This window comes from Giraffa tippelskirchi, chromosome 2 (genome assembly GCF_054371585.1).
Source record: "Giraffa tippelskirchi isolate mGirTip1 chromosome 2, T2T-mGirTip1v1.2.pri, whole genome shotgun sequence".
Taxonomy (NCBI): Eukaryota; Metazoa; Chordata; class Mammalia; order Artiodactyla; family Giraffidae; genus Giraffa; species Giraffa tippelskirchi.
In genome coordinates, this window is record NC_137276.1 from 64127128 (window position 1) to 64153488 (window position 26361).

At 36.6% G+C, this 26361-nt stretch overlaps 1 protein-coding gene across 6 annotated transcripts in view; it reads left to right on the forward strand.

Annotated features, from left to right (window-relative positions):
- The window catches only part of MICU1 (mitochondrial calcium uptake 1), a 225417-nt gene that overhangs the window by 73273 nt on the left and 125783 nt on the right, over window positions 1–26361 (forward strand). For 3 of the 6 annotated variants that reach the window (XM_081566451.1, XM_081566448.1, XM_081566455.1), the window contains one exon: window positions 15688–15802. The exons of 2 other annotated variants lie outside the window; for them this stretch is intronic. In XM_081566451.1, coding sequence (XP_081422577.1) covers window positions 15688–15802 — 115 coding nt within the window. Of the gene's footprint in view, window positions 1–14516; window positions 14523–15687; window positions 15803–26361 lie in introns of all 6 variants that reach the window. One more of the 6 variants, XM_081566466.1, reaches the window with a different exon arrangement.

Consider the following 26361-nt stretch of genomic DNA (forward strand, 5'->3'; position numbering starts at 1 on the left):
ATGGTAGGGAGTGACTGTAATGTCTCTTTCCAGTCCCTGAGTTCCACCACTGCTAAAGTCTGTTGATTTAACCCATGTCCTTGATTATTCATCTTGAACAAAGAAACAATAATATAATCATTAAGTGCTCCCAAGGAGGGTATAGTTTACATGGTTACCCCAAATATTAAGACTTCTACTAAGATATCTTTAAATACATTTTTATTTTAGATTCTGTTGTGTTTGAATTTGGGATCAACTGTGAACCCATTTGATTTATCAGTGTTGATTTGAAAGCGTACACGTGACTAACCATTACATTTCCAATGCCTTTTTGTTTAGCATTTCCATCATGAAACAAGATATGAAATTCCCTTCAATATGAAAGGACTTTATTCCAAACTAACTTAATTTTAAAAATAATTTTAGCACAAATACGCTAGCATGTTTGAAAGTTACACAAACAGATTTCTATGAAAGTCACTCAAAACATTTTATTTCTTGTAATGATGGCTAAAAATGATTTCTCAACTCATATGTATTGACTACCTTCGATTGCAGTGGATAGTTCTTGGTTTGCATATTTATCTTTGCCATGGTGCATTTTTTTTTCTAAATTCTAAACTTAAAAAATTTCTCCAATTATAAATCAACCTAACATCTGCTAGTTAAGAAAATTACAGAGAATCATTACATTCTTTTAGTGATACTCATTGTGCAAATTATTAAAATACGTGTTTGAACAAATCAAGGCATAAAAATATGATGTGCACCTACATCATTAACTAGATTTTCATCTTCAAGATAAATAAGCTAATACAAGCTAAACCTCAAGATTAGTATTTTACAATAAGGAACTGTTTTGTTCCAACAGTATTTGATCTGCATTATCAGTTTTAGAAATTGCAAATAGTTGGGCTTCCCTCATAGCTCAGTTGATAAAGAATCTGCTTGCAATGCAGGAGACCCGGGTTCAATCCCTGAGTCCGATAGATCCCCCTAGAGAAGGAAATGGCAACCCACTCCAGTATTCTTGCCTGGAGAATCCCATGGACAGAGGAGCCTAGCAGACTACAGTCCATGGGGTTGCAAGAGTCAGACACGACTTAACAACTAAACCACCATATAGACACCTGATATATTTTTGTGCGTTTGATACAACATACAGTGGTTCGTGCATGGGTTCTGGAGTCAGATCATGACCTGTCCTGCCACTTTATAGCATTGTCACCTTGGGTTTCTTACTTCTCTGACCCTCAGTTTTCTATCTGTTAAGTGCAGGTAATAGTATCACCTATCTCATAGAATTGTAGTGAGAACTTAAAAGAGATAATACAAGTGTTTAACACAATACTTAGCATAGAATGGACTTCCTCAATGGCTCAGAGGTTAAAGAATCTGCCTGCTATGCAGGAGACACAGATTTGATCCCTGTGTCAGGAAGATTCCCTGGAGAAGAGAATGGCAACCTACTCCATTATTGTTGTCTGCAGAATTCCATGGACAGAGGAGCCTGGTGGGCCACAGTCCATGGCATCGCAGAGTCAGATACGACTGAGTGACTAAGCATGCATGCATAGAACATGCAAACTATAATTCTTAATATCTTTAATCATTGGTAGTGTTCAAGGAATACCTAAAACTGTTTGACTTTGAAATGATTTAGAAGTTCTTCATCTAAAGGATTTCCTGGGAAATGGTAGTTTCTATAATAGTGTAAATCAAGGGTATGAACAGTGATCCTCAGAGTGAAGTTCTTTTCCTTTTTTCCTATGGTGTATTTTTTTTTTTGAAAGTGATTTTCCAAATAGGAGAAGGTGCAACACTATTGACTCATTTTTCAAAATTTGTATGTGAGGTTGTTTTCCCACAGAGTGATTGGGAAGCCTTTTCTAACCCATGTCACTGAAAAGTTCTTTTCAGCACTGATTGATTTGAGTGGACAACATTCAAAATTTAATTCTTAAATTTGGATAGCAGATAATCAGTAATGAAAAATATAGATACTCTCACCCAGAGCTGCCTTGAAGCAAGTTTGCAGGCATAATGTGGTAGAAACTAATACGGTTGATGATTTTCCACATCTAGGGTTTTGATAACATCTCATCAAATACTAAGAACTGAAATAGATCATTTCAATAAAGTTATATCATTTCTTTGAAATGAATTCTATCGCATTACACTTTTGAATTTGTATCATTGCTTTAATCAAATCTTCTGCCACTGTTTTTTTTTTTTTTAAGCATCCTCATTTATTATCCTTATTCTCTCTAGCCATCTAGTTAATGAAATAGGAAAGCATTTGTATCCAGGAGTTTGGAGTTGTTCTTAGAGCTAAAGTGGCTAGAATTGGGACTGAAAAGAGAACAGCTTTCTGCAGGAGTAAAGTTTCCAGGATCTTAAGCATTCACGTTCTGTAGTTTGTTGCACAGTAATTTGTGTTTGTTGCCTCAAATTCAATAATACCTTCAAAAAGTTTGGAAACTGAATTAGGAATAGAAGAAATCATGAACTATAAGTTAGAAACATCTCAATTTAATTTTCATCTAACATAGCCCCAAATGCATTCTTTCTGCAAGTTCAGGTATGGGATAAAAGAAGAATAACACGTATTTTAACTGTGCAACGTTTTCTGTTTGAGAATAGTGTGATTGTTTAAGATTGATATCTTACAAGGCTTTGGCACCTATCTATGCACCAACTAAACAATGAAGAGTGAGCATTAATTGCATGAGGAAATCGCTGAACTTTCTCTTTCTTTCTAACATCCTTCCTTCCTGGCCTTAACCCAGCCTTAGGTAGAAAAACTATTATCATTTGGAAATGATATGCAAAAATTGCATCTTTTGGAAGAAGCGTATTATTATCATTGTTTCTGAAATACAACCTCAAGTACTTCTTGAGGGATTTGGGCGGGCTTTGAAATGTATTTCAGCAATATAGAGAAATGTTAGTATTAAAACAATCCAATTATTTCCATCTCATAAAAGATGACATCTTAATTTAAATAGGAAAGCTGTGTTCTTTATCAGATTTTCTATATACCAGAGATGTTTTGAAGTTCTAGATGATGTGTTAGCATCTATTTTGCCGGCATAGTCCATCAACTTCTATTCAACAGAAAAAAGTTTACTTTAAACTATAGAACTTGAAAAGTAGATCTTAACTAGAATAAATAATTGAGGTTAAATTCCTAGATACGATTTTTTTTCTTTGGCTTTATCTAGTTGAGTCCTAGAAGGCAAAATTGTTGGCCTTATTTTGATCAAACCTATTATAATACTCACTGTGTTTGAGCACAGTGAGTATTAACAAGTTTGTTTGAATCATGTCTGGAAATCCCAGTCCCAGGTCTCCTGGTGGTTTCCTGCAATTTTAACCAGATATTTTATAAGTGTTTGTGATGGGTCAGAAACCAGAGTGTGAATCTTTCAGCATAAAGCCATCCTGGTGAAACAATTTGAGATTTTAAACTAACTAAGAAGTATATTACACATGTAATTGCTGATTTGTTCTAAGTTTACTCAAGTCTTTCAGCTTATCTAAAAAATTCAAAGACTTAGATATGGTGCAGTTGAGATCAATACCAGGACTCCTATGAAGTTATTAATTTCTTTGTGCTTGAGGCCAGTAATTTGAATGTTCTAGTGATATTGAATCTACTGCTATGTTTTAAATTTTAGAACATACAAGATCTAAGTTAACTAGGTCATGTAAATGAATAGTAAAACAGTTAAATTTCATTTTAAGTCAGTGAGCCCACTGCTTTGAAATATTTTGCATAGTTTTGTTCTCCAAAAGGGGAATAACATTTGTCAGTAACTTGAACAGAAGTTCTGTTGTGATCAGTTTACCTGCATTCTGCTTTCAGAGATTCAGGTGATTGGAATAGTGTTTGATATGCAGCTTCTAAGATGTATGAGGGCTTCCCTGGTGGCTCAGACAGTAAAGCATCTGCCTACAATGCAGGAGACCCGGGTTTGATCCTTGGCTTGGGAAGATCCCCTGGAGAAGGAAATGGCAACCCACTCCAGTACTCTTGCCTGGAAAATCCCAGGGACGGAGGAGCCTGGTAGGCTACAGTCCATAGAGTTGCAAAGAGTTGGACATGACCGAGCGACTTCACTTTCACTTTCTAAGATGCATGAAATAGTATAGTGCTCTGTAAGGTATCTGCAAGTACTGCTTCTTTTTAAAATACCCAGTTCTGTTTAATTGTCGGCATATACACTGAAGTAGTTGCTAGAATCTTAACCTCAGGAACTTTAATATGAAATCAGTTTCTATAAATTTTTCTACTGAATGATATGTTAATATGTTGCTTAATCTCATATTGTATGGTCTTACAATAGAATTGGAATATATTCTATTTCTTTTAACTTTTATACAGATTATCTTCCTTTTAGTTTGTCTTGTTATGTTCATTATGTATATTGAATTTATAACATATTGAATTAAGTATAAATCATTATGATAGGTTTTCCTAGTAAAAATGCATATTAATACTAAATGTTCATTAGTAACAAAGAATATAAATAACTATCTCTGAGACAGTGAGAGAAAATGAGCATTACCATCAGTCTGCTAAGGAAGACTATGTTTTACTTGCTCTGTGCCTCCTGAAGTGTATAAATGGTATTTGCTTAGAACAAAAGTGAGTTAAAATTTAGTCAAAGATAAAACTTTATCCAAAAGATTAAGTGAAGGAACAGTTTACTTGACATTCTCAATTTGGAAAATGAAACATTGAGAAGACTTTAGAAATAAGAAAAAATAACCAAAAACCTTCCTTCCACTGTCCTTTAAATCTTGATTTTCCATTTTCACTATACTTTGGTAAAGATTTATTCATTATTAAACTCAAATATATCTATTTTCACAGATTCTCCTCTGGCTTTGCTGTTTGACTTGAGGATATCATTTATGGTAGAATCGGGCATTTGATTTGAAAAGATCAGCTAAGAAACATTCATGCAACACAAAATAGCCTAAAAATTGGTTTTCTGGTAACTCCTACTTCTTTCCAAATCTTGACATATTTATTTGATTCTCCTCTTAACTAATTTGATGGATCAGTTATGATGGTGTTATGATAGTTTTGGTGTTTGTGATTAATATATGTTATGAATTTTGTAAGAATTGTCCGAGTTTTGGATATTTGAAAACCCACTTATAAGTTAAGAGTTAATATAGTTGTATAATCATAAATGTACCTGAACTACTCTTTAGTATGTGGATGCCTCAGAAAACATAATGTAACTTCTCTCCCTCTCTCCTTCTGCCCCCACCCCAACTCCAGAAGTATGGAAAAACAATGTAGACCTTTACTAAAGAGAGAGAAGACTGTTGCACAGGGCACATCACAAAGCATGACTAATTTAAAAGTCCTCTTTAAACATCCCTGTTTCTTGTTTTTAAAGAGCTACTGCAGAAATATGTATTCTCTGTCCTTTCTCAAACACACGTGTACCCATATGTGCTTACCTGCTTTCTTTTCTCTGTTTTCCCGACTTTGATACTTTCTATTCCTCTTGGTCACGTCTCCTTGTCCTTTTTGGCTCACCTTTCAAGAGTCCTTCTTCCTTTTATATTTCTTCTCCCAGATGTCTTCTTCAACTTTTTCTTATGTAGAGCAATTTGACCTTCTTTTGCCCTCTCCTGGTCCCTATAGCTGTACTCAACAGCAGAGGTCTTGTATATAGCCCTGCAAACAGAAGTATTTTCTCGTTTAGAGGACTTTTCTCTAGGAGAAAATCACACTAACTAAATTAGCATTGTCAAGTGTCAATGTAAAATAGCCCCTATGGAGATATGTTCTGATAGTAATTCTCAACCAGTATACAATTTAAGGTCTGTTCAGTGACATCTTTATTATCTCTGCAAATTTTATAATTTCCCTAATGGTGGAGGTGATTAGACCTAAACTATAACCTTAAATGCATCTCATGCAGAGTCTCTCAAGCTACATTATTTGTATTTTGGAAAACGATCATATACTTTGCTAGTAATCAAAAGACCTTCAAAAGAAAATAGGCTGCTCAAGTCAGAAGCTATTAAAGAAGAGTGGATGCACACTTATATGTAAATTGATTTTTAACAAAGGTAACAAAATAATTAAATGGAGAAAGGAAGGTATTTTCAGCAAATGGCTTAGAAACAACTGTATATCCTTATTTTAAAAAATAAACCTTACCACCTTACTTCACTATACACAAAGTTCTTTTGAAATGGATCATAGACCTAAGTATAAAATCTAAAACTATAAGCCTTCTAAAAGAAAATATAAGAGAATATTTTTATGGAATGGAGATAGGCAGAAATTTATTAGATAGCATACAGAAAGCAATAACCATAAGGGAAAAATTGAGAAGTTAGCATGAAGGTTAAAAACTTCTGATTATTGATATAAAATAGAAATTATAAGCCACAGACTGATAGAACACACTTTTAGTACATATTTGATTGTATTATCTGTTACCAGTAACAAATCCAAACCTAGTAGCTTACGACAATTATTATTTCTTGTCTCTCATGCTTTCTGTGAATAAGAAATTGGGGAGCAGTTTGCCTACATGATTTTGGCTCAGGCTTTTCCATTAAGTTGCAGTAGGGTGTTGGCTAGGACCTTAGTCATCTAGCTTGACCAAGGGTGTAAGATTCATTTCTAATGTAGCTCACTCAAATGGTTGATAAGATAGTACTGTTACTGAGAGGCCTCAGATCCTCTCTCTGTAGGCTCTCCATAAGCCTGCTTCTTGACTGTTCTGTTCTGATGACAGCTGGCTTCCCTCCAGGAGAGCAAGGTGCCTTTTATTTATGCATTAGCATCAGAAGTCATACATTATCACTTGAACTGTATTCTATTAGTTACACAGACCAGCCCTGATTCAGTGTGGGAAGAGACTAGATCTACATAAGGACATGGATACCAGAAGGCAATAAACATTGGGGTCATTTTGGAGACACTGAAAAGAGTCTCATATCCAGAACATACCATGATCAGTAATAAAAAGACAAACAACCCAATTAAAAATGGGCAGAAGACTTGAACAGATACTTCCTAAAGAAAGATATATTAATTGCCAATAAACTGAGTGCATAAAACATTAGTCATCAGAGAAATGCTCAATAAAACCATGATGAGAGAACCACTGAAATGGCTAAATTAAAGAAAATGGCAACATAAATGTTGACAAAGATGTGTTGCAACTAGAACTCATACTCAACTTTACTTGCAAGTAATATAGCAAGTAAAAAAGTTACAACTTGGAGGAAAGTCAAAATAGCCAAAATCTGAAACATGCCTAAGTGTTCAATCAATAAAGGAATGAATAAATTGTGATATTACTGTGTGCGTTAATATTAGATGCACAATATAATTAATCACAAAACAAATTGCATAAATTATTTATTTTTATTTTGTTGGTGAGTTATTATACTACTCTGCAATCAAAATTAATGCTGCTGCTAAGTCGCTTCAGTCATGTCCGACTCTGTGCAACCCCATAGACGGCAGCCCACCAGGCTCTGCTATCCCTGGGATTCTCCAGGCAAGATGACTGGAGTGGGTTGCCATTTCCTTCTCCAATGCATGAAAATTAATGAGTTACTGGTAATAGAGTGTGGGTGAATCTCCCCAGCATTATGCTGAGCCATAGAAGCTGCACACTGAAGCATATATATTGATGATACCATTTGTAGGCAGTTCTAGAAGAGGCAAAACTAATCTATGGTGCAAAAATATGGTGGGAATTAACTGTAGAGGGACATAAAGGAAACATCAGGGGTGGTGGAAATGTCCTACAACCCAAATAGAGTATGTACCTGGGTTAGTCAGATATGGATTTATAGAACTCATTGAATTGTATATTGGATTTGAACATTTCACCATAAGTGGATTTTACTTAAAATTGTAGCAAATATTGAACTCTACATTTGTTTTTGCAGAGATAATTAGCAACTGTGAAACTATCTTTCTTGTATTCTAAGCCTGAGCAAATGAGTAAATGTATTGCAGATAATGGGAATCAGTTTTCTCCCCATTGGAGAAGGGAGTAACATGTATAAAGGGCAAGACTAAATTGTACTCTGTGGTATTAGAATGAAATTAGAGATATCATTATGAATTCATAGTTTATAATAGACAAATATATATGATTATAATCATGAGGAAATACCAGCCTAATTCAAATTGAGGAGTATTTTACAATATAATTCACCTGTACTTTTCAAGTTGTTCAAGGTCAAAAACTAAAGAAACCAAATATAGTCTTGAATCTGGAAGGGCATGTACATGCTAGGGCTGAATGACTACTAAGAGGAAAACCTCAGCAGACCCTAAACTTTCATCTCTGGCTGATGTTTAGCTTTCATGAAAACAAGAAGTCAAAGGTAGAATGGTAAACAATGGCTAAGCATTGAAAGAATGCCCACCACAGAGCCAATCTGCAAGCATTTAGAGAGTATGTCTTTCCCACCCTTTGGATCCAGGAACTTAAGGAAATCTCTGTCAGATCATCAGCTGGTAATGAAACAGAGATTTGAATGACTATGCCTGACAAAGTGTTTTCAAAAGAATTTAGAAAAATTGTTAAAGAAGTGACTACAACCCATACAAGCACCAACAACAAACCCTGAGGAGGTGGGAGAACCCTATTTCCAGAATTACCACATTGTAATATACAAAATGTTCAATTTTCAGCAAGAAATTATGCTTGAAAAGAAACAAAATATGACTCAGGAAAAGAGTGCAATGGGATGACCCGGAGGGATGGGATGGGGAGGGAGGAGGGAGGGGGGTTCTGGAAGAGGAACACATACACACCCATGGCAGATTCATGTCAATGTATGGCAAAACCAATACAATATTTTAAATTTAAAAAATAGATAAACTAATTTAAAATAAAAAAAGAAAAAAAAGAACACTAGTAAAGATAACACAGGTAAATAAGCAATATTTTATTTGTAGTTTATAACTCCTGTTTATCCCTCTGTGATTTAAAAGACAAATGCATAAAACAGTAATTAAAAAATCTACGTTAACGGGCACACTGTATAAAAATGTAATTTGTGAAACTACTATAAAGGAAAATGGAACTCTACGAGAGCAGAATTTTTTTAAATACTGTTCAAGTTAAGTTGGTATTTATTCAAACTAGATTGCTGTAAATTTAAGATGTTAATTGTAATTCACAGAGTGGCCACTAAGAAAATAACTAGATATGGTTCCATTTACATGAAATATCCAGAAAAAATGAATCCATAAAGACAGAAATCACCTTAATGGTTTCCAGGGGCTAGAGGGAGGAGCAGTGGAATGTGACTAAATGGATAAGGGGTTTCCAAATGGGGTGGTGAGAACATTCTTGAACTAGGTAGTGGTAATGGTTATATAATGTTTTTATTGTACTTAATACCACCAAATTGTACACTTTAAAATGGTTAACATGGTAAATTTTATAATAAGTACATGTTACCACAGGTTTAAAAAATTATGAAAAAAAAAACAGCATGGTACTGGCATAAAAATAGACACATAGATCAGTGGAGTGAAATGGGGAGTCCAGAAATAAACTCACATATATATTGTCAATTTGTTTTCAACAAGAGTACCAGATGGTGAAAGAATAATCTGCAAAAAATTGAATTTGGTCCCTACCTCTCATTAATACAAAGTTAACTCAAAATAGGTCAGTGACCTAAATATAAAAGCTAAAAGTACAAAACTGTTAGAGAAATGGTAGATCTTCATGATCCTGGGTTTTGTGATGGAGTCTTAGATATGACATTAAAAGCACAAGCAATAAGAGAAAAAAATAGACAAGTTGAGCTTCATCAATATTTAAAATTTCTGTGCACCAAAGCACATAATCAGGAGAGTGAAAGGCAATGAACAGAATGAAAGAATTTATTTGCAAACCCTATATCCGTGTTTCGGAGAAGGAAATGGCAACCCACTCCAGTACTCTTGCCTGGAAACTCCCATGGACGGAGGAGCCTGATAGGCTGCAGTCCATTGGGTCGCTAAGGGTCAGACATGACTGAGCGACTTCACTTTCACTTTTCACTTTCATGCATTGGAGAAGGAAATGGCAACCCACTCCAGTGTTCTTGCCTGGAGAATCCCAGGGATGGGGGAGCCTGGTGAGCTGCCGTCTGTGGGGTCACATAGAGTGGGACACGACTGAAGCGATTTAGCAGCAGCAGCAGCATATCCGTGTTTAGTATATAGAATATATAGAGAACCTTACAACTGAACAACAGAAAACAAATAACCCAATTCAAAAAAATGGGCAAAGGATTTGAATAGATATTTCTCCAAAGAAGATAATACAAATGGCCAAGAGACACATGAAAAGATGCTCAACATCATTAGCCACTAGGGAAATGTAAATCAAACCACAATAAGATAGAAGTTTGCACTCACTAGGATGGATATAATTTAAAAAATAAAAAAACTCAGGATGTGGAGAAATTGGAACCATTTTACATTGCTGGTAGCAATGCAAAATGGTATAACTGCTGTGGAAAACAGTTTGGCCATTCCGCAAAAACGTAAACATAGATGTGTGATATGATTCAGCAGTTCCATTCCCAGATGGATTCAATTCTGAAAAGAATTGAAAGCAGATACTCAAACATGAATGTGCATAGTAGCACTATTCACAACAGCCAAAAGGTGGAAACAACCCAAATATCCTTTAATGGATGAATGGATAAACAATTCATGGTATATATACAATGGAATATTATTTGGCAATAAAAAGGAATGAAATACTGATTGCTGCTACAACACAGATGGACCAACAAAATACCATGATCTGTGAAAGAAACCAAATTCAAAAAGCCCACACATTGTATGGTTAAATGGTTAGAATGGTGAATTTTATGTCATGTGAATTTTACCACAATGGAAAATGATAATAAACCTCCAAAGGGAAAAATGAAAGATGGGCAAAGAAAGCTGTTTTGGATTAATGGAGATTAAAAAGACATGACAATTAAAGGCCATTTATGTTTGTGAACTACATCCTGGACTAGAGGGAAAGTTCAGTTCAGGCATGCCCAATTCTTTGCAACCCCATGGACTACAGCACGCCAGGCCTCCCTGTCCATCACCCACTCCCAGAGGTTACTAAAACATGTCCATCAAGTCGGTGATGTCATCCAACCACCTCATCCTCTGTCCTCCCCTTCTCCTCCCGCCTTCAATCTTTCCCAGCATCAGGGTCTTTTTAAATGAGTCTGTTCTTCGCATCAGGTGGCCAAAGTATTGTAGTTTCATCTTCAACACCCAGGACTGATTTCCTTTAGGATGGACTGGTTCAATCTCCTTGCAGTCCAAGGGACTCTTCAAGAGTCTTCTCCAACACCACAGTTCAAAAGCATCAATTCTTTGGCACTCAGCTTTCTTTACAGTCCAACTCTCACATCCATACATGACTACTAGAAAAACCGCAGCTTTGACTAGACAGACCTTTGTTGGCAAAGTAATGTCTCTGCTTTTTAACATACTGTCTAGGTTGGTCATAACTTTTCTTCCAAGGAGTAAGTATCTTTTAATTTCATGGCTGCAGCCACCATCTGCAGTGATTTTGGAGCCGAGAAAAATAAAGTCAGCCACTGTTTCCACTGTTTCCCCATCTATTTGCCATGAAGTTATGAGACCAGATGCCATGATCTTAGTTTTCTGAATGTTGAGCTTTAAGCCAACTTTTTCACTCTCCTCTTTCACTGGGTTCTTTAGCTCTTCTTCACTTTCTGCCATAAGAGTGTTATCATCTACATATCTGAGGTTATTGATATTTCTCCCAGCAATCTTGATTCCAGCTTGTGCTTCATCCAGCCCAGTGTTTCTCATGATGTACTCTGCATGTAAGTTAAATAAGCAGAGTGACAATATACAGCCTTGACGTACTCCTTTTCCTATTTGGAACCAGTCTGTTGTTCCATGTCCAGTTCTAACTGTTGCTTTCTGACCTGCATACAGATTTCTCAGAAAGCAGGGCAGGTGGTCTGGTATTCCCATCTCTTTCAGAATTTTCCACAGTTTGTGGTGATCCATGCAGTCAAAGGCTTTGGCATAGTCAATAAGGCAGAAATAGATGTTTTTCTGAAACTTTCTTGCTTTTTTGATGATCCACTGAATGTTGGCAATTTGATCTCTGGTTTCTCTGCCTTCTAAAACCAGCTTGAACATCTGGAAGTTCACGGTTCACGTATTGCTGAAGCCTGGCTTGGAGAATTTTGAGCGTTACTTTACTAGCGTGTGAGATGAGTGCAATTGTGCGGTAGTTTGAGCATTCTTTGACATTGCCTTTTTTGGGGATTGGAATGAGGACTGACCTTTTCCAGTCCTGTGGCCACTGCTGAGTTTTCCAAATTTGCTATCATATTGAGGGCAGCACTTTCACAGCATCATCTTTTAGGATTTGAAATAGCTCAATTGGAATTCCATCACCTCCACTAACTTTGTTCCTAGTGATGCTTCCTAAGGTCCACTTGACTTCACATTCCAGGATGTCTTGACTCTAGGTGAGTGATCACACCATTGTGATTATCTGGGTCGTGAAGATCTTTTTTGTATAGTTCTGTGTATTCTTGCCACCTCTTAATATCTTCTGCTTCTGTTAGGTCCATAGAGGGAAAATATTAATAGCTAAAAAGTAAATTACTGAGATAGTTTGCTAAATTTGGTAATAGACTGTGGATTACAAGTAATAGTATGTATCAGTGTTAAATATCCTGGTTTTATGAAATTTTTACTGTAGTTCAGTTCAGTCGCTCAGTCGTGTCCAACTCTTTGCGACCCCATGAATTGCAGCATGCCAGGCCTCCCTGTCCGTCACCTACTCCCGGAGTCCACCCAAACCCATGTCCATCGAGTCAGTGATGCCATCCAACCATCTCATCCTCTGTCGTCCCCTTCTCCTCCTGTTCCCAATCCTTCCCAGCATTAGGGTCTTTTTCAATGAGTCAACTCTTCGCATGAGGTGGCCAAAGTATTGGAGTTTCAGCTTCAACATCAGTCCTTCCAATGAACACCCAGGACTGATCTCCTTTCGGATGGACTGGTTGGATCTCCTTGCAGTCCAAGGGACTCTCAAGAGTCTTCTCCAACACCACAGTTCAAAAGCATCAATTCTTCAGCGCTCAGCTTTCTTCACCATCCAACTCTCACATCCATACATGACCAGTAGAAAAACCATAGCCTTGACTAGACGGACCTTTGTTGGCAAAGTAATGTCTCTGCTTTTAAATATGCTATCCAGGTTGGTCATAACCTTCCTTCCAAGGAGTAAGCATCTTTTAATTTCATGGCTGCAATCACCATCAGCAGTGATTTTGGAGCCCAAAAAAATAAAGTCTGACACTGTTTCCACTGTTTCCCATCTATTTCACATGAAGTGATGGGACCAGATGCCATGATCTTAGCACTTTTTCACTCTCCTCTTTCACTTTCATCAAGAGGCTGTTTAGTTCTTCTTCACTTTGTGATGGAATGTCTTTGTTCATAGGAAATATTTATTGAAGTATTGAAGTCTAAAGGGGCATTTCTCCAGGTTTTGATATAATGTAAAAGAAGAGATGTAAAATGATAAAGCAAATAAGGAGATATGTAAACTGTTGGTGAATCTGAGTAAAAAGCATATGGGAGTTCCTTATACAGTTCTTTCCACTTTTCTGAATTTGAAATTATATCAAAATTAAAAGTTACAAACTTAAGATTTGTCTTTTTATCTTCTGAGCAGCAGCATGGTCCAGATGATTCTTAGAGAAATAGTGTTGGATATGCTTTTTTGGCCTGGTTTCCTCCTTTCAGTTTGTCCTTAGGTTTTTGTCTGTTTCTCAACTTTTGGATCCCAATATACTATTTATTTTCTTTGATCATAGCAGTCTTTCTATAAGATTATTACATACTACGGGTACTCAGCTTCTATTCAAATTTATTCTAGCAAGTAAGATTGTATGCCTTTGACAACCTGTTCTCATTTTGTGTATTTTTTACTTGTTCACATGCTTTTCCTTTGCAGTATCTTGGATAATGTTCAAAAATGTACAATTTCCTTTTGAGAAATTAAAATATTAACTTCCCAGTGAACAACTTTGCTTCTCTTTTCATCCAGTAGCCTTTTTTTGGTCTAAATTTGTGTTTAATCTGTTGGCAGAAGATCAAGTGTGATATGAGGTCTAACCTTAAATGAACATATTGGACTGTGGGCTCATTTTTGGTTTTGGCTCAAGCAAGTAATCACTAAATGCTGTTAGGCCAGACCAGGCTTTCTGCCCATCACAAATGAGTCAGAGAAGCCCTTTCCTAAGTAGAAACTGCCATCAAAACCTCTTACTGCTTCGTTGGCATTCAAATGTGGATTTTTGCCTGTCCATTCTTGCTGTTTCATATTATAAGCAAATATCCAGTAGAGGCTATTTTGAGTGAGTTTACTAAGAATATCATGATGATTCATTTGATACTCATGTCTTCAATTGGTTAACCAGTTTTCTTTCCTTTGTGTGTATGATGGGATCTTCACTAGACAGAGGTAACTTATTGGATGGCTGTGTACCTGGATGATGGTGTGGTGGTGCTTGTTGGTTTAGTTTTCATGATACTCCTCCCAAGGTTGTGCTTGCAATGCTGCTTCTTATTTTGTGCTTGCATGATATTATTACTTTGACTGTGCTTGTTGGTTTGGGTCTTTAAAACCTCCTCTCTCTTTTTTTGATACCTAGAATAATTCCTAAAATTTATTTGGTTGGTCCAAAATGAGTCAAACTTGTAAAAGTGAGTTTCAAGTCTAACTCTTTCATGGATCCTTTTCAGTTTTTGAAAGTATCATCAATGTCACCTCTTAAGTTTCTGATCTGGTAGGGAATCAGAACAAAAAAAGGATAGGTTTCCCTTAAACACTCAGGAATAGACTGCTTCCCAGATAGACCATTTCTGAACCTGAGAATTAACTCTCTTTGTGAGCTTATAGATTAAAGAAAAGAAATACATACTTAGAATTAAAACTAAGTTATAGGAGAGTTTCTTCAAATAGCTAAAATTGAGGAGCCTCCACCAAAGTAACAGTAAATATAACTGAATTATATCATGCCTAAAGCTTGATGTATATGTCTGATTTGACATTATATTTCAGAGATGCTGTTTACTCTGTAAACTGTTCTACATTTCAAAGCCCAAGATTTTGGGGGTTCATAAGGTAAAAGTTAAAATTAATATTTCAGAAATTAATTTTCTGAGCATTTGGATGGGTATTGACAAGGTTGCTAACTTCTTCATTTCTGATGAAGTTCTAATCACTAGTTCTAATCACTAGTTGTTTTTCTTAGGTATTTAGAACTGATTTTTTTTCTCTCTACCTTATATACCTCTATAAAAAAAGGTGGATTGTTTTTCAAACTCAGAAACAAATTCAGACCTGAAGTGGGCCTGTTATATGTTAAATGGCAGGAGTTCATGAAACTGAAAACTTTTCATTGCTCACATTAAGCCAGTGTTGGAGCAAATAAACAAAATCATCTTTTGCTTTTAATCATCTTAAAAACTGTAAAGGATCCATTAATTTGGAATGGCTATCAGAGAAATGCTTATAATAAAAAGCATAAAACTGTCAGATAAATGGTCATTCATCTCTAACTATTTATATTCTCATTCTGTTATATCTTCTTTTTATCTTTTGGTGGGACCCATACATTCAATAGAAAATTGCCCAGGAACGAGAAAAATTTGCTGATGAAGGCAGTATATTTTACACCCTTGGAGAATGTGGACTCATATCCTTTTCAGACTACATTTTCCTTACGACTGTTCTTTCGAGTAAGTATGAACTTGTTATTCACTTACAGGTAGCATACAGGACTATAAAAAGAGTTAAGTTGATTGGAGGAGGAAACAAAACATATTTGCAAAGTTAATGAATGATAAGTTACATCAAATTTCATTTGTTTTGGATTCTCTATAACTTGTATATAGAACCACCTGAAAAAGAGGAAGGAAAATAAAGTATCCAGGTAAAGTTAGAAGAAAACAAAAAAGCAACTGCAAAGTTACATCTACTTTTAACTGTTTGAAGCTCAAGATAATTTATACATTGCCTGCTCCTTTAGCCCTCATTAATGTTTATACTTCCTCAGTAAAACACATATTAATCTAGTATTTCCTCTACTAAAGATGATTGGCTCAGTTGTTCTAATTGTGTTGAATATTCATTTTTGAACCTTGGAAGATTGCTTCTTAAGACACAAAACTCAGCTTTTACTCCTTTAGAGCACTGATGAATTTCTCATTATTCTAAGCTAAACAGTTTGTTGATTAGTATGCTACTTTGAGTGTTTTTAGCATTATTTTCCTTTAGTATGACTTTGTTTTAACCATTCAGAAAAAAAAGTGTATGTCTCTAGCTATCTGTGTGCATTCTATTGAAATCTACCTAACTTGATCCAAAGAGATCTGATACTTGAAAGAAGAGATTCTCAATTTTTTCCCCATGGGGGACAGAACCAAATAAAAACAAGCACCTCTTCCTACCCTTCTCCAGAGTAGGCATCTATAAAGATAAAACTGTAAACAGTTTTCCAAACTTATGGTTTCCAGAGGGGAAAGGGTGAGGAAGGATAATTGGGAGATTGAGATTGACATATATACTACTGTATATAAGTGTGCTAATCGCTCAAATGTCCCCAGAGAAGTAGGAATGGGGATGAATAATCCCTGGTTGAGAACCACTGATGTAGTTTTTAGCAGGGTTGTTTGGTTTTGGTTTTATTGTGTACCTCAATATAGTGTTCTTGTGTTTCTTGACTTGGGATTCTTTGAGTTTTGGGGTCTGTAGGTTTATAGTTTTCATCAAATTTGGAAAAGTTTCAACTCTTATTTCACCAAATACTTTTCTTTGAGGACTTCAATTGCACCTACATTTTCCTTATATCAACCCTGTAATGTTTGTAGTTTACTATCTTCATTTTACAGATGAGGAAATTGAGGCGTTCAAAACAATTAAAAACTTGCCTCAAGTCCCACAGTAAGTAGATTATTTAGGGCTTGAACCCAGGCCACGCCAGCACATGGGCCTCTGTCACTTGGCTTTACTGCTGTGGTCACATTTTCAGCAGTGATAAGCCATAGCTTACCATAGTGCCTCTTCTTTCTCTAAAACTGAGCTGTGGAAAGGCTGGTCATAAACTCTCCTGTAGATAATGGGCAGTTCAAGCATTCTTACAATCTGTATATTGTGCACTGCATTGTTTTGGAGGGAAATATACCACAGAAATGATGTTGAGATCATTTATTTCCCACATCCTAATTTCTGCTAGGACAACAAGTGAGGCATTCAGTGAATCGACCTTTTTGTGAATAACAAGGAATCATTACATCTAAATACACGAAATAATTCCCAGGTCGTCTGGTAAGAAGAAATGCAGTCCTTTAAACACCAAAAGCTTTGCTAGGGAGTGTCTTGGGCCTTGGAGAGTATATTAGCATATTTATTCATCTGTTACTCTGATGAACAACATGGACCATTCTTGAGATTTCTAATGGAAAACCAGCTAGCGCAATGTGAAGAGCATAACCCATATGATACAAGACTATCGTATTTCTAATTATCTGGGGTTTTTTATCCCAAAATTAATAGACTCAGTGGTGTTCAAGAATTTGCCATCAATTTTAGAAGTTTCATTTTTTTAGCTAAACAAGAATTTTTTTGACTCACACCCAGAATAACAATCAATTTGGCAGCAATATCTTGTGCTTATAATAAGCAGTGGCATAAATTTCTTGCTTTTCTCTGTATGTACTTTGGATAATGGGTGCCTTCTCTGGCCAGTCTAAAATTTTAAATACCCATTATCCTGTCATACACACACACTTACACATACACATCTCCTAAATCCCTCTTTTGCTATCTTTTTTCTCCTTGGTATTTGTCATGATTTCACATTCTATATCAGTCCAGTTCTGTTCAGTAACTCAGTCGTGTCCAACTATTTGTGACCCCATGGACTGCAGCACGCCAGGCTTCCCTGTCCATCACCAACTCCCCAAGCTTACTCAAACTCATGTCCATTGAGTCTGTGATGCCATCCAACCATCTCATCCTCTGTTGTCCTCTTCTCCTCCTGCCTTCAATCTTTCCCAGCATCAGGGTCTTTTCCAATGAGTCAGTTCTTCTCATCAGGTGCCAGAGTATTGGAGTTTCAGCTTCAGCATCAGTCCTTCCAGTGAATATTCAGGACTGATTTCCTTTGGGACTGACTGGTTGGATCTCCTTTCAGTCCAAGGGAGTCTCCTTGCAGTCCAAGACACTCTCAAAAGTCTTCTCCAACACCACAGTTCAAAAGCATCAGTACTTGGATGCTCAGCTTTCTTTGTAGTCCAACTCTCACATCCATACATGACTACTGGAAAAACCATAGCTTTGACTAGACGGACCTTTGTTGGCAAAGTAATGTCTCTGCTTTTTAATATGCTGTTTAGATTGGTCATAGCTTTTCTTCCAAGGAGCAAGTGTCTTTTAATTTCACATTCTATATAATTGATTTCTTTTCTTTCCTAAAAAATTATATGAGTTTCAGGTGTTCAACGTTATAATTCAACATCTTATATACACTACAAAGTGATCACTATTACAAGTCTAGTTACCATCCGTCATCATACATAATTAACCCCCTTTACCCATTTCACCTACCCTTCACCCCTTCCCCTCTGATAACATCTAGTGTGATCTCTCTGAGTTTGGTTTTGCTTTATGTTGTTTATTTGTTTTTTTTAGTTTCCACATGTGAATGAAATCATTTGGTATTTGTCTTTCTCCATCTGAATTACTTCACTTAGCATAATACCTTCAAGGTCCAAGGTTGTCACAAGTGGCAAGATTTTACCTTCCTTTATGACTGAGTTATGTTCCATTTTATATGTGTGTGTGTGTGTGTGTGTGTGTGTGCGTGCATGCATGTGTATATACCACATCTTCTTTATCCATTCATCCATCAGTGGACACTTAGGTTGTTTCCATTTGCAATGGCACGGCTGTTGTAAATAATGCTGCATTGAACATAGGATTGCCTTTATCTTTGAAAATTAGTATTTTTGTGTTCTTCAGATAAATACCCAGAAGTGGATAATTGATATATCCTCTTTATTGTCCATCTTCCTACCTAGAATGTAACTGCCTGACAGTAAGCATAAGTTTGTAATGATTATTTGTTACAGATTTGTAGTGATATTAATCACACACTTATCTACTATATATAAAGCATTGTGGCAAAGTAACAAAGCAACGATTGTTTTTTTCAGTTTTCTCTGAAATGAAGTTTATAAAACAGAAGACTTTGCTGTTTATATCCTGAGTTGAGAACAGTTCTTTTAGCTGTTGATGTCCTCAGTCCTCATCCAGTACCAGTGGAGTGAGAAAAATATGTTTTTAAGCTAACCTATTTCTAAATGAAGTAGGTTATGAGAAATACAAGGTTTCTTATAATTCAGAATTAACATATTTGTATCCCTCTCTTACCCTAATTCATAGATTTTATTGTTTCATACTTTATCTGTCTGATGAAGTTTGATGGATCAACTTGAACAATTGTCAAACATGAGCCATAGCATCTGTATTAAGTAGAATACTATGTATTTACTAAATAACTGCTCACTGATAAAATAAATTTAGATTCATTCCAGGCACGATAAAGACTGTTAATAATTATTATTATTAAACAATTTCCAAAGAGGCTTTGATCCTTAAACTAGGTTAATACAAATTGAATGAGAATGACAAAGCATGGTTTATTAATGGCTTAGTACTGTGGACTCACCAACTACAACATTAGCTGGTGGTCTTAAATCTTGTAATTGAAGTCAGAGACTTATAACTTGGTACAGAGAAAGGTCATCTAGATTTATCTAGAATGCTATGTATTATGTATTGATTTGGATCATTCATAGCTAATACTAAGATTCACTAGGTTATCATAACATAACTTAGAATCTGGATCTTGGCCATTGACAGGTTGAAATATTTATATATGTTCTTTGTCTTCATATATTTTCTAAATAAAGTTATTGACTCTGTGGGCTATCTAGACCCAAGTTTTAGATAGCTTGTGGAGGCAATAATAAAATGATGAAAAAGTGGATTATTTGTAAGCAGTCTTACTATGCACTATTAATCTTTGAAAAGCCACCAGAAAAATCGAAAGCAAGAACTGGTACAATGTGTTCAGTACCTAAGAAGAGACATAATGAAATTCGGGCATAAATCAGTATGTTCTGCTTTTGATTCCTTCTTTAGATTTGAAGGAACTAGTGGAGAAATTTAATAAAGTGGGTTTTCACTATAGGAGAATTTAACTTACTGACAGTTATCCTCATTGTGATGTATCTTTCTCACAAATATGCAAACCTTTTGGGAAATTACAGCATCATTCAAGTGAAAGCTTATAATATTTTATTTCTCTTGCCATATTGAAGTTAAGAACTGATCACAAAGTGTATGTGACTTGGAGGTAGTAGTATTGATCAGTGCCATTCTGGCTAATGAAAATGTTATAGAAGTTAGATCTCAAAATAAGTTTTTCAGGTTGAGTGATCTGTTGGAAAATACGGGCACAGCAACATATTGAAATCTATTAACAAATCTTTTTTATTGCATATCATAGTTGGGGAAGTTATAGAGAAAATTTGGTTTAATTCTTTTCTATGCTTCTCAATCAGCAAAAACAAGATTGGGAGCTGACTGTGGCTCCGATCATGAACTCCTTATTGCCAAATTCAGACGTAAATTGAAGAAGTAGGGAAAACCACCAGACCATTCAGGTATGACCTAAATCAAATCCCTTACGATTGATGATACAGTGGAGGGGACAAACAGATTCAAGGGATTAGATCTAAAAGACAGAGTACCTGAAGAACTATGGGCGGAGGTTCGTGACATGGTACAGGAGGCAGAGATCAAGGCCGTCCCCAAGAAAAAGAAATGCAAAAAGGCAAAATGGTTGTCTGAGGAGACCTTACAAATAGCTATGAAAAGAAGAGAAGCTAAAGGCAAAGGAGAAAAGGAAAGATATACTCAATTGAATGCAGAGTTCCAAAGAATAGCAAGGAGAGATAAAGAAAGCCTTCCTCAGTGATCAGTGCAAAGAAATAGAGGAAAATAATAGAATGGGAAAGACTGGCGATCTCTTCAAGAAAATTAGAGATACCAGGGAACATTTCATGCAAAGATGGGCACAATAAAGGACAGAAACGGTATGGGCCTAACAGAAGCTGAAGATATTCAGAAGAGGTGGCAAGAATACACAGAAGAACAATATAGAAAAGATCTTCATGACCCAGATAACCACGATGGTGTGATCACTCACCTAGAGCCAGACATCTTGGAATGTGAAGTCAAGTGGGCCTTAGGAAGCATCACTGCGAACAAAGTTAGTGGAGGTGATGGAATTGCATTTGAGCTATTTCAGATCCTAAAAGATGATGCTGTGAAAGTGCTGCCCTCAATATGCCAGCAAGTTTGGAAAACTCAGCAGTAGCCACAGGACTGGAAAAGGTCAGTTTTCATTCCAGTCCCAAAGAAGGGCAATGCCAGAGAACGTTCAGACTACTGCACGATTACACTTATCTCACATGCCAGCAAAGTAATGCTCAAAGTTCTCCAAGCCAGAATTCAACAGTATGTGAACCATGAACTTCCAGGTGTTCAACCTGGATTTAGAAAAGGCAGAGGAACCAGAGATCAAATTGCCAACATCTGTTGGATCATAGAAAAAGCAAGAGAGTGCCACAAAAATATCTACTTCTGCTTTATTGATTATGCCAAAGCCTATGTGTGGATCACAACAAACTGTGGAAAATTCTTCAAGAGATGGGAATACCAGACCACCTTACTTGCCTTCTGAGAAGTAACAGTTAGAACTGGACATGGAACAATGGACTGGTTCCACATTGGGAAAGGAGTACATCAAGGCTGTATATTGTCACCCTGCTTATTTTAACTTAATATGCAGAGTACATCATGCGAAATGCCGGGCTGGATGAAGCGCAAGCTGCAGTCAAGATTGCCGGGAGAAATATCAGTAACCTCAGATATGCAGATGACACCATCCTTATGGCAGAAAGTGAAAAGGAACTAAAGAGCCTCTTGATGAAAGTGAAAGAGGAAGAGTGAAAAAGTTGGCTTAAAACTCAGTGTTCAAAAAATTAAGTTCATGGCATCTGATTCATCACTTCATGGCAAATAGATGCTATAACAAATGGAAATAGTGACAGACTTTATTTTCTTGAGCTCCAAAATCACAGCAGATGGTGACTGTAGCCATGAAATTAAAAGACACATGCTCTTTGGAAGAAAAGCTATGAACAACCTAGACAGCATGTTACAAAGCAGAGACATTACTTTGCCACCAAAGGTCCGTCTAGGCAACGCTATGGTTTTTCCAGTAGTCATGTATGGATGTGAAAGTTGGACCATTAAGAAAGCCAAGTGCTGAAGAATTGATGTTTTTGAACTGTGGTGTTGGAGAAGACTATTGAGAGTCCCTTGGACTGCAAGGAGATCCACCCAGTCCGTCCTAAAGGAAATCAGTCCTGAATATTCATTAGAAGGACTGATGCTGACTGAAACTCCAATACTTTGGCCACCTGATGTGAAGAACTGACTCATTGGGAATGACCCTGATACTGGGAAAAATTGAAGGCAGGAGGAGAAGGGGACGACAGAGGATGAGATGGTTGGATGGCATCACTGACGTGATGGACATGAGTTTGAGCAAGCTCGGGGGGTTTGTGATGGACAGGGAAGCCTGGAGTGCTGTAGTCCACAGGGTCACAAAGAGTCACACACCACTGACAACTGAACTGAACTGACTGATGCTTCTCAGGTGGCTCAGTGGTAAAGAATCTGCCTGCCAGTGCAGGTGACACGGGTTCAATCCCTGGATCAGGAAGATTCCCCCTAGAGAAGGAAATGGTAACCCACTCCAGTATTCTTGTCTGGAAAATCTGATGTACCTGGTGAGAAAAAGAGTCAGACGTGACTTAGCAACTGAGCACCAGCACATGTAATTTTTATGCCTCAGGATTATCTGCTGTTGCCTAATTGTCCTTATGGAGGGTAAAACAAAGCAGAAAATGGTTGATCTTATTCAGTGTTGTTTTACCCTATAAAAAGTGCTTAGAACTTCAGAAATACTCATTAGCATGCTGTTAGGCCAAAAGTGTCTCACTGTGTTGTTTACCAGTAACTTCTTTCTCTAGCATAGCCTTATCATGGATAATTCATTCATTTTATAATAATACAGCTTCTGTCAAAACAATAAAATAATGCATGTAAGTATATCAAATATTTATGATGTTAAGTTCATTTTCAGCCAGATGTACTTGAAAATATTATGTCATTTCAGTAGACCTTGTTGTTACAGAAAGTTGAGGCATTTACATCTTTTTATCAACAACCACTGGGGAAGGCAATGGCACCCCACTCCAGTACTCTTGCCTGGAAAATCCCATGGACAGAGGAGCCTGGTAGGCTACAGTCCATGGGGTTGCTAAGAGTCGGACGACTGAGCGACTTCACTTTCACTTTTCCCTTTCATGCACTGGAGAAGGAAACGGCAACCCACTCCAGTATTCTTGCCTGGAGAATCCCAGGGACAGCAGAGCCTGGTGGGCTGCCGTCTATAGGGTCGCACAGAGTCGGACACAACTGAAGCGACTTAGCAGCAGCAGCAGCATCAACAACCACAAAACAATTTTAGTTCACATTAGCAAGAAATAAATGGTGTTCATATTTAGCTCTCTCAAGTCTCCTTGTGACTATACTAGAAGATTAAACTTTTTCATTTGCAAAAGGAAAGTTTATCTCTAGAGAACAATGCTTGAGATTTGTTCTGAGGGTTCATAAGGCCAAGGGGAGAACAGAGACTAAAGTAGCAAATTGTGACTTACAATAAGGATAAGATCTAAATATGTTTTGACTGTATCTTGAGAAAGGTTTTATAATTTTACACACATGAGGAAATCAGTTATTAGCTTTTTCATATTTGTGTTTTATTTATTTATTTATTTTTTTAATATAAATTTTTTTAATTGGAGGCTAATTACTTTACAATATTGTAGTGGTTTTGCCATACATTGACTTGAATCTGCCACAGGTGTACATGTGTTCCCCATCTGACCCCTGCTCCCACCTCCCTCCCCATCCCATCCCTCTGGGTCATCCCAGTGCACCAGCCCTGAGCACCCTCTCTCATGCATAGAACCTGGACTGGCGATTCATTTCACACATGATAATATACACGTTTCAATGCCATTCTCCCAAATCATCTCACCCTTGCCCTCTCCCACAGAGTCCAAAAGATTGTTCTATACATCTGTGTCTCTTTTGCTGTGTTGCATATAGGGTTATTCTTACCATCTTTCTAAATTCCATATATATGCGTTACTATGCTGTATTGGTGTTTTTCTTTCTGGCTTACTTCACTCTGTATAATAGGCTCCAGTTTCATCCACCTCATTAGAAATGATTCAAATGTATTCTTTTTAATGGCTGAGTGATATTCCATTGTGTATATGTACCACAGCTTTCTTATCCATTTGTCTGCCAATGGACATCTAGGTTGCTTCCATGTTCTGGCTATTATAAACAGTGCTGCAGTGAACATTGGGGTACACGTGTCTCTTTCATTTCTGGTTTCCTCGGTGTGTATGCCTAACAGTGGGATTGCTGGGTCATATGGTAGTTCTATTTCCAGTTTTTTAAGGAATCTCCACACTGTTCTCCATAGTGGCTGTACTAGTTTGCATTCCCACCAACAGTGTAAGAGGGTTCCCTTTTCTCCACACCCTCTCCAGCATTTATTGCTTGTAGGCTTTTGGATAGCCACCATTCTGACTGGCATGAAATGGTACCTCATTGTGGTTTTGATTTGCATTTCTCTAATAATGAGTGATGTTGAGCATCTTTTCATGTGTTTTCTGGCCATCTGTATGTCTTCCTTAGAGAAATGTCTGTTTAGTTCTTTCGCCCATTTTTAATTGGGTCATTTATTTTTTTGGAATTGAGCTGCAGGAGTTGCTTGCGTATTTTTGAGATTAATTGTTTGTCAGTTGCTTCGTTTGCTATTATTTTCTCCCATTCTGAAGGCTGTCTTTTCACCTTGCTTATAGTTTCCTTTGTTGTGCAAAAGCTTTTAAGTTTAATTAGGTCCCATTTGTTTATTTTTGCTTTTATTTCCAATACTCTGGGAGTTGGGTCATAGGGGATCTTGCTGTGATTTATGTCGGAGAGTGTCTTGCCTATGTTTTCCTCTAGGAGTTTTATAGTTTCTGGTCTTACATTTAGATCTTTAATCCATTTTGAGTTTATTTCTGTGTATGGTGTTAGAAAGTGTTCTAGTTTCATTCTTTTACAAGTGGTTGACCAGTTTTCCCAGCACCACTTGTTAAAGAGATTGTCTTTTCTCCATTGTATATTCTTGCCTCCTTTGTCGAAGATAAGGTGTCCATAGGTGCATGGATTTATCTCTGGGCTTTCTGTTTTGTTCCAATGATCTATATTTCTGTCTTTGTGCCAGTACCATACTGTCTTGATGACTGTAGCTTTTTAGTATAGCCTGAAGTCAGGCAGGTTGATTCCTCCAGTTCCATTCTTCTTTCTCAAGATTGCTTTGGCTATTCGAGGTTTTTTATATTTCCATACAAATTGTGAAACTATTTGTTCTAGTTCTCTGAAAAATACCGTTGGTATCTTAATAGGGATTGCGTTGAATCTATAGATTGCTTTGGGTAGTATATGCATTATCACTATATTGATTCTTCGAATCCATGATCATGGTATATTTCTCCATCCGTTTGTGTCCTCTTTGATTTCTTTCATCAGTGTTTTATAGTTTTCTATATATAGGTCTTTTGTTTCTTTAGGAATTTATTCCAAAGTCTTTTATTCTTTTCGTTGCAGTGGTGAATGGGCTTGTTTCCTTAATTTCTCTTTCTGTTTTCTCATTGTTAGTGTATAAAAATGCAAGGGATTTCTGTGTGTTAATTTTATATCCTGCAACTTTACTATATTCATTGATTAGCTCTAGTAATTTCTGGTGGAGTCTTTAAAGTTTTCTATGTAGAGGATCTTGTCATCTGCAAACAGTGAGACTTTTACTTCTTCTTTTCCAATTTGGATTCCTTTTATTTCTTTTTGTGCTCTGATTGCTGTGGCCAAAACTTCCAAAACTATGTTGAATAGTAGTGGTGAGAGTGGGCACCCTTGTCTTGTTCCTGACTTTAGGGAAATGCTTTCAATTTTTCACCATTTTGGATAATGTTTGCTGTGGGTTTGTCATATATGGCTTTTATTATGTTGAGGTATGTTCCTTTTATTCTTGCTTTCT